Consider the following 14,851-nt stretch of genomic DNA (forward strand, 5'->3'; position numbering starts at 1 on the left):
TTTTTCTACAGTATTTAGCTACAGTAAATATATCTAATTCTTTAATTTAATATGCAGCCTCTTAAACTCTTATGAGAAACATATACGTATAACATTATTTCGACACGTGGCAATCAAATTATAATCATAGCTACGTTGTTGAACCGCGACGTCAACAAAGAGCAATATATATTCTTATCATCGTCTGAACATTTCTGATATGATAAAATGTCAAATGTCACACGATGGCACGTACCTGGTTTTGGCGTTCACAGTCCAAAGTATCCGCCGATGGTGGTAGCGACGACAACGCCCAATATGGCGAGACAAATCATGATCATAATCTTCTTCTGCACTCGGCGTTAACAGATCGATAAAAATTTAATATAATAAATTACAAGACTTTCTCTTTCGACGCTTTCCCTTAAATCTATTTATGTATATCATTCTCTCTCACTCTCGTTCTTTCTCACTATTTCTTTTTCAAACTCAACCTCGCTTGTGTGCTTGATACCTCTGTCCATTGCTATTATTACTATGCTATACATTACAATTGTTCTTGTCGATCTATTGTAGAGCACCTGAAAAAAATTGCATCTTGCTCGTGACTGGTGTGGACGACGTACATTGCGATGACCTGCAAAAAATTACGAGTGTGTGATTTATTTGACAGAAATTACATCTGAACAGTGAGAAACTGTCTATGTTAAAATTAAATTATATTAACAATCGCAATCATAATGTAATTCTTGATTAAACAAATAACTATAATTTTGTGTCATATGTTCGCGTTACTTTCATAATCTTTAATATACAGAATAATGTTTTTTATCATTTACAAATTCTTTAAATATGTAGTAAATTTTTCTTTAATCCAGAAATTTTTATGAACTAAATACATATATTTTAGAATTTTAAAGACAATATTATTTTTTATTAAACTATATATAAACAGTCTTTGAATGGATTTTAATTTGTTAAAAAAAAATGCCCAATCGAATCTTTGTTAGAAAAAAATTACTCCAATTTTTGCTTTCAAAATGATTGAAAAATTCAGAGATGATGAAAAAGCGCGGAAAGAAATAAAATCAATTATATTAGAATACTAGATATTAATACAATTAGTTTTCAGAAAAAAATAGAAACATTTCGTGACATATAAATAATTAAGAATCTCATGCGTCTTTCCTTATATTTGTAATGAAATAAAAGCAAGGAAATAAAAGAGAGGTGTCGAAAGTTATCAAAGAGATTGGAATCAGTGGTCAAAAAAAAGCGGAGATACAAACCTTTGTTAACTCTCGTCATTAGCGCCCGCTTCCTTTGGTGTTGCCTCTTCCTCCCAGTGCAATTTCAGCCGTGTTTTCTCAATTAGATTCACATTCCTATCCTCTCTCTGTCTCCGCATCAAGCTTAGTGTTCCGTCCAATTTACATTTGGTGAATCTACTCTGAATCGAGCCTTGCGAACGATCGAATATTCGCCTATCGTTCTTGTTCTTCTCTTATAAAAAATGCGCCGCGAAAACTCCGTATTTCCATATTATTTTCAATATCTCATCATATCTCCTCTCTCTATTTATCTTCGCAACTCTATTATCATTTCCTATGCGAGCTGAGCTCGCAAATTCAAACAATCAGTGCTAATTATTCTTACGATTCGTTTCACTCGCGCACTTTCTATTATTTATAAAGGACAATTATTATTTCTTCTTTTTTTTTTTTTGCGAGGCGGCAAGTAAAGACGACAGAAAAAAAAGGCGGCGTGTCGCAAATGATGTCGTCGTCTCCTATCTAACAATAAGAATTTTATTCTTTTTTTTTTTTCTACGCTGAATACATCCGAAGAGAGAAGAAAATTCCTACTACGCTATCGGCATTAATGATTAATATTGTTACTCTTCCTCTTTCTTTCTTATTACCTATTCGTTAATTATTATAATTATTATTATTACTATTATTATCTGCTCTATACAAATTGCAATTATTTATATGTACAATGCGCGCGCCGCATCTGTGTTGTGCAGTCTGCATTGCGACGACGGTGATTACTCGAGTTCGGGCGATCGATATTTGTTCATCGGAGCGTGTGTACCACGTGAGATACGTCGCCGTCGTCGTCGTCACGCGGATTAGCGTTTCGATAAAGAGAACGGAACTCTCTCTTCCTCTTCTCTTTCTCTCTCTCCCTCTTTCGCTTGTCAGTCTAGCTAGAAGTCTAGAGCACTCGGCACGAGAGGTGATGTTGAGATCATCTCCGTCGCATTTCGCTCAGAAACAATCGATCAATTTTGGGACGACAAATCCGGAAGTGAGCTCCGTTACGTCGCCGATTCAGCCGATTCCATGAGATGGAATCAAGGCGGCGACAACAAACAGCGGTGCAATATCGATTTTTGTCAAGAACGAAGATTGATAATGCGATAAGTCGATGATGATCCAAGACAAACTTTAAAGTGTACTCTTTTAGCCAGGTGTCGAGTGATTTCAGCAGAAATTTAATTTCGAAAAGAATTTAACAGACAAATAATACACATGTATATTAATATATATTAATCTTTTTAACTAAGATTTTTTTTTTATACATATATGATAATTTTACAATATAACCATATCTGCAGATAGCAATCCTTCTGAAAATTCACACAATTGTCCTTATGATTTTCTCTCTTAGAGAAAAATTGAAAGATATAATTTTAGATAAAGTTAATTAAATAAAAGTCGAATGATTCATAGCTTAAGTATCGTGCTGATAATTTTTTCTCCAGATGACAATGGTCCAAATCGATTCTCAATATTCTGATGATTATAAGAAGGAAAATTAAATAATTTGTTATCGCCGCACTACTCGAGTAACTGAGAATCTTTCCGTTAAATCGGCGGCGAACTTTGCCCGAAGGCGACTTTCGAGAAAGGGCGCGCGCGTCTCTGGTCTTATGTGTCGCGCATGATTCTTGATCGCGCTATCCGTTGTTTATATTATTCACTCTACCTAGGAAAGATGAAGTGACAAAAATAATACGGAGAAAAATAACAAAAGGCAGTGCGATGGTGATGCGCTCTGGATACAAAGGAAAGTTTATCGATCAAATCACCCTGGAAAGAAAACACCGATCACTTCGACCAATCTTTTCTTGTCTCTTTCGATGTTATTTTTCCGTGTTTTTAAGATTTAATGCAAATTTATGGTGCGCTATAATACCTTAAAAAGACAATATCTAATGTGCCTTTCTCTCGCGAGCATATTTTGAGAATGTTAAAAGTTACCGCTTTGCAAAACTTTCGCACCGGTTTTTTTTAAATTAACATAATATATTATATCGTACACCTTCCGTTGTATCCGAAGCGCAATGAAGGGAACTCCTTATACGAATCTCCGTTCATAAAGTGATTGTTTCTTGGCTTTGTATAGTCGAGCTCAGTATGCCCTCACCGTTTCTGACTTGTTTACAATATTACGACATTTATGAAACATTTTCCGGGAAGTTACTACACCCGCAGGATTCTAATTACCCGTCATACTCAGTATATGTGGTCGATAATTTGCTTACAATTAGTACCGGTATGCATGTGTAAAATCGTAATCGACGATGTGCGTTTTACAAGTAACAATAAATAAACATACAACTGCACGAATTTTATTTAAGAATCGATAATAAATAAATGTATAACGAGAGATGTCTCGCGAGAACTCACAAAATGTACCGCATTATCTCCTCGTCGAAACGAAGATCAATATCGATAAGATCAAGACTATCTCCGTTACGATCCTGACCCATTCCCTTTAAACGGAGGGACGAGGCAAGAGCGAGAGATGACAGATACGTGTGTTCGTATCTGTCAAGAAATATTTTTGTTCTGTATCTTCCTTGTTTTCCCGCTTATACTCAATCCGCCAATACGTTAATTTTTTTTTTCTCGGCATTGTCGCGTGCGCACTTAAATTAACTTAAACTAGCGGCCAGAATGATAATCAGAATGATGACCGCTATCGTCACGCAGATCGCTATCAGGAAACATTTCTGTAAAATAAAATAATTCCGTGATCGTTTGGAAAAAAAAAACAAAAAAAAACAAGAGAACAAAGCGGAACGGCAGCTCTGCGATTGAATTGAAATCGCGACAGTTCCGAATGAACCAGGAGGTGGAGAATGATAGTTCCGTCACTTCGAGCATGTAATTAGAGAAACTTAATTAAAGAACGGTGTTTACGAACATTACTATTACGCTAACATACATAAATATTTACGAAAGAGAAAATATAAAAGACTTTAAATTGCTGCTGAATAAATTACAGCCGTGATTTCATACATACTCGAAGAGTTCGGAATGGAAAATTTTAACACTTTGTGAAATAAGTGAAAAATGAAAAATGCATATAAAATGATAAACGATTTCCGACGATATATGACTGGTCTCGAGTTTCCTCCAGAAACCGGGGTGTTCTCGCGTCTTACTTAGTTTTCTGAGATTAATCACAAGCACGGATTATCGATAGCAAATAAATCCGACAAGACGAGAAGCGAAAGCACGCTTATCAGCGCAATCGAGATCAATGTGATCGATAAGATATTTCAAGACACTCGTAAAGTAACCGGAGGAAACGTCGAGTGGTGTAATGAAGTATACTTAGTGTTAACGAAACGAGCGGATGCGATAAATGCGGGTTTATAATCGTTAATTAGTCGTTCGTTACGGAGATTAGTCGGAGGATTATCGGCGCAAGATTTACGGAGGGACGAGTGTGTGCGTGTGTATTGTGTGTATTATGTTATTAGAATAGGCGCCCGGGACACCCCGTTTTTATTAAATTTGTGCATCATTTCCCTTTTTTATCTTCTTCTCAATTTTAGTACACGTGCGACTTTCATGTTCCAGAGCTTTCACACAGGCGACCGCCACCAATAATTAATTTCCACATCTTCACCCAATCACACTGCACATTCAATCTCATGCGTTTTTTCCGAGCTAATTGCGACTAAGTTTCTGCATTTCATTATTGTTATATATTATCATCATTATATTATTATGTCTTTATGTTGCTATTATTATTAATTATTATTATTATTATTATTTTTATTATTATTATTATTATTATTATTATTATTATTATTATTATTATTATTATTATTATTATTATTATGACATATTTGCTGCCACATTGCACTTTTCCCCTTTCTTTCTCTGGCTTCTCCTTCGAAATTTTCCCTTCCTTCCCCTATTTCTCCCACATTAAAATCACCCTTCTTGGCCGTTTAGGTTGGAAGGAGCCCTATTATTATAGCGACTAGTATGACCGCCGTTATTAGGACGCAGATTATGATGAGAATCATTTTCTGTGGACAGAAAAGCAGAGAAGGCTACGTGTAAGATACACGTATACGCGCTTCGAACAATCGAAGAATCAAAGAGAGAGAAAAAAGAGCGAAAATGTATTGCGAAATAACGTTGTGCGGCATGCCTTGTGAGAAAATTATCAAAGAAGGTGCCAAAAGTGTACTTTTGAGAAAAATCGGAAAATAGAAAAAAAAAAACAAAAAAAAAAGAGAGAGAAAGAGAACAAGAAAAATAATTTCGGCGAAAAAGGGCGACATAAGAGAAGAAACTATACGCGAAATTCTACATACGCGAGTGCAGCGGATCGGAAATTGAAAATTTCAAAAAAAATGCTCGCGAAAAAAAGCGGTGGGAAAAGCGTGTATGAGAGACAAGTGTGAGGTTGCCATGTTCGCTCATGCTGACTTATATCGCCGCATTGCAAATAATGCATTTTTTTATTGACAAATTGCTTCTAAAAAGGAAAAAAATAAATATTTTAAGTCAACTTCTCTCCATATTCCCGTAATCTTATTTATGAATAATAATTAATGGCTTATACCTCTCGTTGGTAATTTGACAAATAAATTCGATTAATACTTATAATATTTATATTGCAATCTATTATTATAATAATTTGATTAATATTTAATTTTAAAGACAAACAGAAACAAATTTACGGTTTGAATGTACAACCAGTGTATAATATCAAATATCTGTAATAAAATCAATACAATAGTTTTTTTTTTTTTTTTCAGAAATATTCAAAAAGGTAAAATACTCTTCAATATTTATAAATAAAAAGAAAAATGAATACGACTTTATAAAGAGACATCGTTAGGTTCTGTTGCTCTCTTTATATAATTTTCTTTATATTCTTTACATTAATTTACTTTATAAACAAAATAAATATTAAAAAAAATTCTTTTTTACACCAAATCATACACTCGCGAGATGCAGAAAACAAAGTCGCGTTAAAAAAATCGTTACTGCTGTAAGTAGTATTATGAACAATCACTTTTTGGGAAGGAAAATGAATTTGCTGTTAAACACAATCAAGCACATTCCTCATACCTCTAATAATGCGGGTGCGTTCACAAATTGGTTAATCACAAACATCAAACCGCTCTATTTGGGCCACAAAGACTTGTTGGTCCGCTACCTTTTGTACTTCATTACATCGTATTTCTATGCAATCTAAGAAACACAGCGCATTCTTCTAACGCTGCACTATGTCTACACTACTCTCGACATCGACTACGCTTCATCTCTTTTACCACAATTCCACGATGGACATCGATCGCGAGATCTATCGTTTATATCACACGCGGCTAGACAGTAACATGATTAGCACAGCAGTGCAATTGTACATTATACGCTAGACACAAGATTACAAGGTCAATAACAAGAAACAAGGATCGGATCCCACTCGATACGAGGTGTCTGATCGCAGGTAGTACCAGAGACGAAGGCAGGAGCAAGAAGGAATTTCCGCAAATCGATGCATCTCTTGAGGCGAGCAATCAAAATTAAATATATTCTAAACAAATTGTTAAAATTAGTCGTTCAGATAATTCTTATACATAAAATATATTTATAAAATCCAATTATCAAATTATTCTTTGCGTGCTATATAAAATTAGGATTAAAAAAAAAAAAAAAACTTTTAGAAACTTTCGTCCCCCCCCTTATATGTGCAAATGTCTATAGTTTCTTGAACAGGAATATTCCTGGAGATCTGGAGAGTTTTACTATTTTTAACACCTATTCTTCGCAGGAAAGTGAACGAGTTTCAATTGAAACGTATTCAAGTAAAAATGTTCGTTCGGCACAAGAGAGGCACAATAACAAGAGAGAGAGAGAGAGAGAGAGGGGTCAAAACTCTAGAAGACCGCGCAGTGCGGAGAAAACGATAACAATGCGAGAAGAAGAATATCACCCCCGCGATAATGTTTTAAAGTTTGCCGTCGCGCTTGATAAAACTTGAAATGAATTTCTCTCGCTCTCTCCGTTGTATAATAGGCACTTATTCCTTTTTGCTCCTGCCTGGTTTTATTTCATTTGGCGATGTCGTTTTTTTGATGAACGTCGCCATCAGAGAAACGATTCCTTATCGAGAGAACTGTACTTTCGAGACCTGCGGTAAAATCCTTCGAACTAACGCAGGAAGAAATCCATTCTTCCCGAAGAATAAATTCCCAAGAAACCGTTTCGTTCGATGCAAAGCAAAATTCGCGATGCCAGCGAGTAGAAAAAAAAAATATAAAAAAAAATATATATATAAAAAATATATTCTTTTATGTACATATCATCATATGTACATTTCTATATATACTAAGTCGGATAAACGTTAATAAATTTCTCTGTAAACGCGATTGCGAGTTAGCAGCGTTCATGTCGACCGAATCGATCCGAAATTCGTGAAAATCCGCTCCGCTGTCTGTCTCTCTACGTGTCTTTTCGTTTCCTCGCGATCATCCGGCGATTAACGCGCTATCGCGTAGAGCAGATTTTCGTCCCGAGTTTCGGCACAAGTTCGGTCGCCCGCGTATGTCTGGTATGTCTGATGTTCTTTACCTTACGAGCTTTGCTTTGATACTCTTCGGCTTTGATCAGCTCGCCCCGAGCCTGGCCCACGTGGTCGCCGGTCTGATTCACGCAGTACTCAATGCAGTCCACCATTTCGCCCTGACGTACCGGGCACGTGGGACACGGGAAACGGGATTCAGGACAGGGACGATCTCGAGGTGGGATCAGATCATCGGGCGGGGGGAACAACAACCTCGGGAAACGGATGCACCCAGGATTACATATTTATATACACATAATCGGCAAATAGAGAGATAGAAGCAGCGATCCCTTGCGCGGCGAGAATACCCGGCGGGATCCCCCGGCGTCGTTTTCACATCGATACACAATCATATACAATTCGTATTAGTATCGACAGCATGGAGATTAGTACGCAAGGTTAGTAGTATGAGTAATAGTAGTAATAGTAAACAGAGCAGTTGATGGACAGAGGCACACAATTAGCACACCCATATTTCGGCAGAGAACAGAGAGCGATACATAGGTATTTGTATAAAGAGAGAGAGAGAACGCACATATATATATATATATATATATATATAATATATATATATAAATGGTATGTGTATAATGGTATATAGAAATGTATATATGTATAGTAGTATAAATGTATAGTAATATATATAAAGTGTATGTATGTAATATAATAAATGTGGAGATATGTACATTTATATCATTGTTTTTGATCAAATACGAATATCAATGACAAATAAAGTGACATACAAATAAACAGAAAGAACCCACAAAGCATCGTCATTAATAATTTAAGAAGGGAGGGAGGGGAGCAAGTGTGGTTGTGGATAATGGATTGTACACCGATTAATACCAGATTGTAGCAAGATACGTATCAACAGAAGCGTAATTAATTAAATATAGCAAATAATAAAAATAGAGCAGACTCGAAGTAAAGAAAGGGCAATGGTGGGGATTGAGTGACGAAAATCAAAATGAGATTTAAGGAATAATGGATCGAGGAAGGTACGAGAAGAAAGGGAGAAGAGAAAAAAAAAGAGAGTGACCAATTAGACGCGAATGAAATGCCAACAGTTTCGGCGGCGTGATATCTGGGGAGAACTCACCCGTCGGGCTTTGCTTTGATACTTGAGTGCTTTTTTGGTGTCCTGCGTGGCCGTCTGCACGTAGTCCACCGCATGTTCCACGTGGTACTCTATGCGATCTATCATCTCGCCCTAATTGTAGATAGGAGGCGCAGCGCGAATCCATACAGCGTAACACAAAGAGCGTAAGAGAGAGAGAGAGAGAGAGAGAGAGAGTGTGTGTTAGTTTTCAGGAATAAAAGGCAGGGCCAGTGATTAAACTGTTCGCTGATTTTTCTTATTGTCATGCATCAGCTCTCACACCGGCATCGATAAACGAGGGAAGCAATTACCGTCGAGAATCAAAACTATTAACAACATAAATGTACAAGTTTATAAAAAAAAAAGATACAACAACCTTCTCTGCAATCATTACAAATTTCGTAAAATTATAATCAAAAATTATAATTTGATAATTTTAATTGATAAACAGCAAGTTTAGTTAATAATTGTGTAAATTATACAGTTAAAATATTGCGGTAATTGCTTTGCCTCATTATAATGAAAAAAGATGGTTGGACTCGTATAAACAAAACCATAATATAGAAAGATTAATAAAATATTATTATTGTTAATATTATTATTATAACTATTACTATCATGCAAAGAAAAAAAAAGCGACGGACTAAAATCTCAAGTTTTTTATGAAGAAATAATTTTAGATAAACATACACATTAATGTGTACTGTAATAATTAGGTGGATACAATTATACATATTCTCCAAGAAGAGCAAGTTTTTGAGATTTCAGTACGCTGAAGAAATTTCCCTTCGATTAACAGATAGTAAACGCGCCAAATTATATGAAACGCCAAGAAATTATGCTGAAGAGAAAAGAAATGTTACACTGCGTCGCGCTACGCTCCTAATTGCTTATCGATCATCGTTGTCATAAAAATAACCGCGGTCAATTAAAAAAATAATTTAATCGAGAGATAAGGAAATGTTCTTTGAATTATCATGTCAATTAAATTAGCAACGCAAACGATTTAAATGTGACTGATTATATCAACCAATCGGAAGAAACGATGCTGCTCAAGCATCTCACAATAAAGCATCTCAATTAAATCTACAGTTTGGGTCCGGAAATAAATTAAAATGTGTATTTGAAAGAGCAATTAATTTTCAAACATTTTCTACTTGTATGATTTAGAATTAAATTCGAGAATGCACTAAACTATTTTTCCTCTGGATTGTAGATTAAAATATAAATGTAATTATTTATCATGTTTAAAATAAATAAAAACTACAAATAAAATGTAATACAATTAAAAATTATATTTGTATACATATAAAGAGAATTTTGAGCATTTATTAATAAGAAAATGAAACGATCCAATTCGCTTGTTTAAATATTTCAGGAAATCAAACTCTCATTATTTATTTCCTTCTCAAATACACATATCAATTAATTCGCGCGTATTTACGATTAGCTATAAACAGTTATCAACTCATTTATGAACTGTCGGAAATTATGTTCATATATGTTAAACCGATTGTAATCTAATGCGAATTGATCCGATTCTACGAGCAAAGCGCGTTTAATTACTGTTACAATTTTCTCATAATATATTAAAAATTAATAATAGATATATCGTTATGATCGGAATTTTATATCAAGATAATAAAAAATGTACTGAAAAGAATCTCTTTCGCGTATAATATTAACTTCGTTAAATTTCATGAAGACAGAACTCTTGTAATCCGTCGAAAAAGGGAAGCTAATGTAATTATTGTTTATTTAAATGGGCAAACGGGGCAAATTTGCATAAAGCTGTTTGACCTTACCTGACTCTCCACCAACATAGCCATGTCCATAAACATGTCGTGCAACTCCCTGATGGAGTTTTCGAGTTTAATGATGTCAGCGTGACGCGCCTCGATGTCCGCAAGGGTCTGTTTTGCTTGTTGCGTTTCCATGATGATCTGTGACAAGCGATAAGATTAATCGAGCAGGTAAGAGCAGACGGGGGGACAGACAGGAAGAAGGCGACGGACAATTATTAAGCTACTTGAAGCTCCTCGACGGGAGTTATAAATACACGCAAGAGAAAGATCGTTTTAAGAATGTACCCCTTGCGTGAAGACGGCTGGATTCCCTTGTTCCAGCATCTCCTCGAGCTCCTCGTTGGTGGTCGTTCTTCCCGCTGAAAATAGAGAGATTTCATCGTCTCTTGGCAAACAGACGCAATCGATTGCAAATGCAGATGCAATCAATTCTCTATTGTGCTGCACGCCTCGCGCGACATTATCATTCATTCATATCGGAGTATGATTTCTCCAATCGTAAAATATCGACACTACTATAAAAACCTTGATTTATCTCACCGTCACAATTATTATTATTTACATTCTAAGCTTATTAAAACTCATTACAATGTTACTGTGCTCATATTATAGTATTGTATAAAAAAAAATAATAAGTATAATATAATAATCAATAAACTCCTATTTTCTATTTGCAATATAGGGTTATATTATCATAAAATTTAGCAAAATTATGTAAAAGAAAATTTTTCTAGTCATCGAAAGATGCTTTAGATATCCTTCTTGATTTCACTGTCATGATTATTAAAATTTACGAGCAACAACAAATCAAAGCTTTTTCTCAATTCTTCTCAAAGAAAGGGATACGAACATTAGGTTGATGAGCATATATTCCAAGAGGATGGGACAGATCCGACAGACGTGACGATAGATTGGAAAGGGCTATTCTGCTCGAACAAGCATTGTGAATGCGGCCAATCGTGATACACACACGCACACACGCACACACACACACACACACACACACACACGCACGCACACACACACACATACACATATACTCACTGATCTCGAGCTGTCGTTGTATTCTCCCCTTACACCGCTCCCTGTAATCGGTCTGTGTCCGATTGTACTCCGTCATCACTTCGACGAACTTCCTGGACAACGTCGAGTGCTGGGTCTTGCGTATCCTCAGATCCGCCGACGATTTGTTCGTGTGCTCCTCCTGCTCGATGTTCTGCTCTATCACTAAACGCAGAAGATAATGCTCGATTGTCGAGGTGCGGAACGTACTTTCGCCAGATCAATTTAAAGTGTCACCGTATCAGGCGCCAAAATCCATACTAACAACTTACCCTTTAATTTAGCCCTCACTTTGTTAGCAGTTTTCTTGATATCGGACATCAGGTCTTCGAGTTCCAGTTTCACCTCTGAAATCGGGAAATTGAAAAGTTATTTACGTGTCACGGATCTCCAGAGTTCGGAAGCACAGTTATTTCTTTGTGTGCAAAAAAAAGAAAAAAAATGTTACTTAGAATATCGTGAACTATCATACACAACAAATCATACACAAATATCACATTTCGAAAGATATATAAATATCGTGTTTTCCGCGCACGTTTTTTTTCTTTTTTTACTCAATAAATAGTTCTCAATAGATTTCTCCGATAATGTAAAATATTATTTTTATAAATACGTATATATACAAACAAATTCGAGATAAAATAAATATATAAAAATATAAATTTTCTACTATATATTCTTGATTACTAGAAACTAAGTCTCTCTCATACGCGGTCAATAATATGCTGCATTATCTCTTAAAATCCATAAATTTGCGAAATCACGCTCGCGACATTGTTCCAGTCGATGCTTCAATTCTGCAGAAAGAAGATCGTACATTCGCGAAGATATACGAGCACATTGTGCAGCATTATATTGATCGCGGAATAGTTCGTGCACAGCTTCCATACTCACTACTACGCAAGCAAACTTTCGAATTTGTGTTAGTCGCCGTTATCTGCTTTTCACAGTAAACTTGCAATCTGATTTTTCTTCTTGTCTATACAATTCTTATTTATTTTTATAACTTTTTCGTGCAATATTCATAGTTATGCCTCTAATTATTTCAACCGATGCGATAAATGTCGTTGCAATAATTCATAATTCATCTCGTGCGTGATTATATGTATTTTATATTCGAGATCAGCGATTTATTCGCGTAAAGGGAACGATAAAGTGTCGCTATAATCGTAAAATATTTGTAATAGACCGTATAAATGTCATAAAATTTTTAATTTTCCCCAGCATGAGTTGATGCGCTTATTATACATGATAATTAATACCTTTTTGTTATTATCATACGAGAAGAAAGTCATTAAATATGTCACAAATGGTTATTGATTGTTGGACTGTGTCAACCTCATCACTAATAAATCAGAAAATAATTTCTTCTATTTACTGTTATCCATGCATGACTTAATTAATGATTTTCATGTGTATATGTATATAATACAAAATCTTTTTTAATAATTTTTCATCATATTTGTTCAAAATTTTTACATGAAGAAACCATTTTGCATTTTCAAGAAATAATTTTCAACTGTCCCTCCCAATAATATAAAGTATCAATTTTATAAAAACACATATCTAATATATATGTATATTATATACAATTTAAAATAAAATAAATAAATGGGAAGTAAAATTTTGCTTTTATTAACCATTAAAAATTTTACATATGCCATCAATTAAATATTATATACACATACACATATTTTTTTTTTTTTTTTTAATGTGTGTTATTTAATGATTCACAATTTTTTTTTTCAAAAATACAAGACTCGCTTGTTGTGATAAATTAGTGCGCCAGTAGATTCCGATCCATACGAATCCCCGATATCTAATTACGAACAAGTATTAGAAGAGGGAGGTGATGATCTCGTAATATCAAGTTCCAATATTCTGCGAAGACATCCCACGCGTATGCACACTCGTTAAACGTGTCCCACGCGATTCATACCACCTACATCCCATGAGAATCTAAAAGCCGCTGTTTCCGATAGATCCTCTTTCTCTCTCCCACTCGATAGAGAGATATTGTGATCAGCTTTTCGTATAAAACGAGATTTATTCGTTTATAAGAAAAAATATCAAAAAAAAAAAAGATAAAGAAAGAAGAACGGAGAATTTATTCTTTCTTTCTTTTTTTTGGCAATTTTTTTCATGTCGAACTTAGTCAGAAGCTGTTCGACGAAAGTGATTAGATTTTAATTGATTTTATACCTCAACGGTATAGACTCAATTAAAATCTTTTTCAGTAAAAAAAGATATTGCGATATTCGAATACAATGTACGCCCGATATTCGCGTGTAAAATGTTACTATCTCGATCGCAAATATTTTTCAAGCGGAGCTCTCTCACATGGCCGTGGCGAAATGTGAGGTTTGCATCAACCCACGTATCATACTACATATTTCCCGAGTGTGTCTAAGCCACCCCGAGTCTACCAAAAAGACGCCCTGGAGCGCCTCAAATCCAGTTGCTATGAGATTTCGCGCTTGCCATAGGAATGACACTACATCTTCCTTTTGGGAGCTCAAAGAAAGCTGTAATAATAAGATGTTATCTCCGAAATCTACGTTCGTCTTTATATTGTCCTTATTATAAATGATGTGAATGGCGCAACACATATTATGGTTTACAGTGTTTTTAATAAATACTTCCATGCAACGCGTAAAAAAAACAGTAAATTAAATAAAAATGTATAAATATATCTGGCAGGTTTATTTGCAAATTTAGCTATTCTATAAAAACTTAATTTTTTAATATAAAACATGGATTTGACACGGGAAAAAAGAATCGAAGCTTTTTTATAAAAGAAGTGATTTCATAAAAAATTTTGTTATACAGATATATATATATATATATATATATATATATATATATATATATATATATATAAACTAATATGTGTTAAAAATATATAAAATATTATATTATATTAAAAATGCTTTCTTTTGTTAAAATAAAATTATTAAAAAATATTTATCTAATAAAAAAATTATTTATTGACAATTTTCCCAAGAATTATATTATTTCTGAA

General features: G+C 34.6%; 1 protein-coding gene across 6 annotated transcripts in view; it reads right to left on the reverse strand.

The window, feature by feature from the left end:
• LOC126859097 (syntaxin-1A) overlaps nt 1-14,851 on the reverse strand; it is a 72,229-nt gene that overhangs the window by 8,139 nt on the left and 49,239 nt on the right. The window contains exons 4-11 of one of the 6 annotated variants that reach the window (XR_007688754.1): nt 12,102-12,176; nt 11,812-11,994; nt 11,053-11,126; nt 10,768-10,905; nt 7,872-7,982; nt 1,269-1,772; nt 561-616; nt 236-329 (exon numbers count right to left, since the gene is read on the reverse strand). Coding sequence is in view for 2 of the 6 variants with exons in the window: in XM_050610054.1 (XP_050466011.1) it covers nt 249-329; nt 8,963-9,073; nt 10,768-10,905; nt 11,053-11,126; nt 11,812-11,994; nt 12,102-12,176 (662 nt within the window). In the remaining 4 variants the exon portion in view is untranslated. Of the gene's footprint in view, nt 1-235; nt 617-1,268; nt 4,001-4,051; nt 5,315-7,871; nt 7,983-8,962; nt 9,074-10,767; nt 10,906-11,052; nt 11,127-11,811; nt 11,995-12,101; nt 12,177-14,851 lie in introns of those variants that run through there. The other 5 variants (XR_007688753.1, XR_007688756.1, XR_007688755.1 and 2 more) reach the window with 5 other exon arrangements.

Source organism: Cataglyphis hispanica, chromosome 2 (genome assembly GCF_021464435.1).
Source record: "Cataglyphis hispanica isolate Lineage 1 chromosome 2, ULB_Chis1_1.0, whole genome shotgun sequence".
NCBI lineage: Eukaryota > Metazoa > Arthropoda > Insecta > Hymenoptera > Formicidae > Cataglyphis > Cataglyphis hispanica.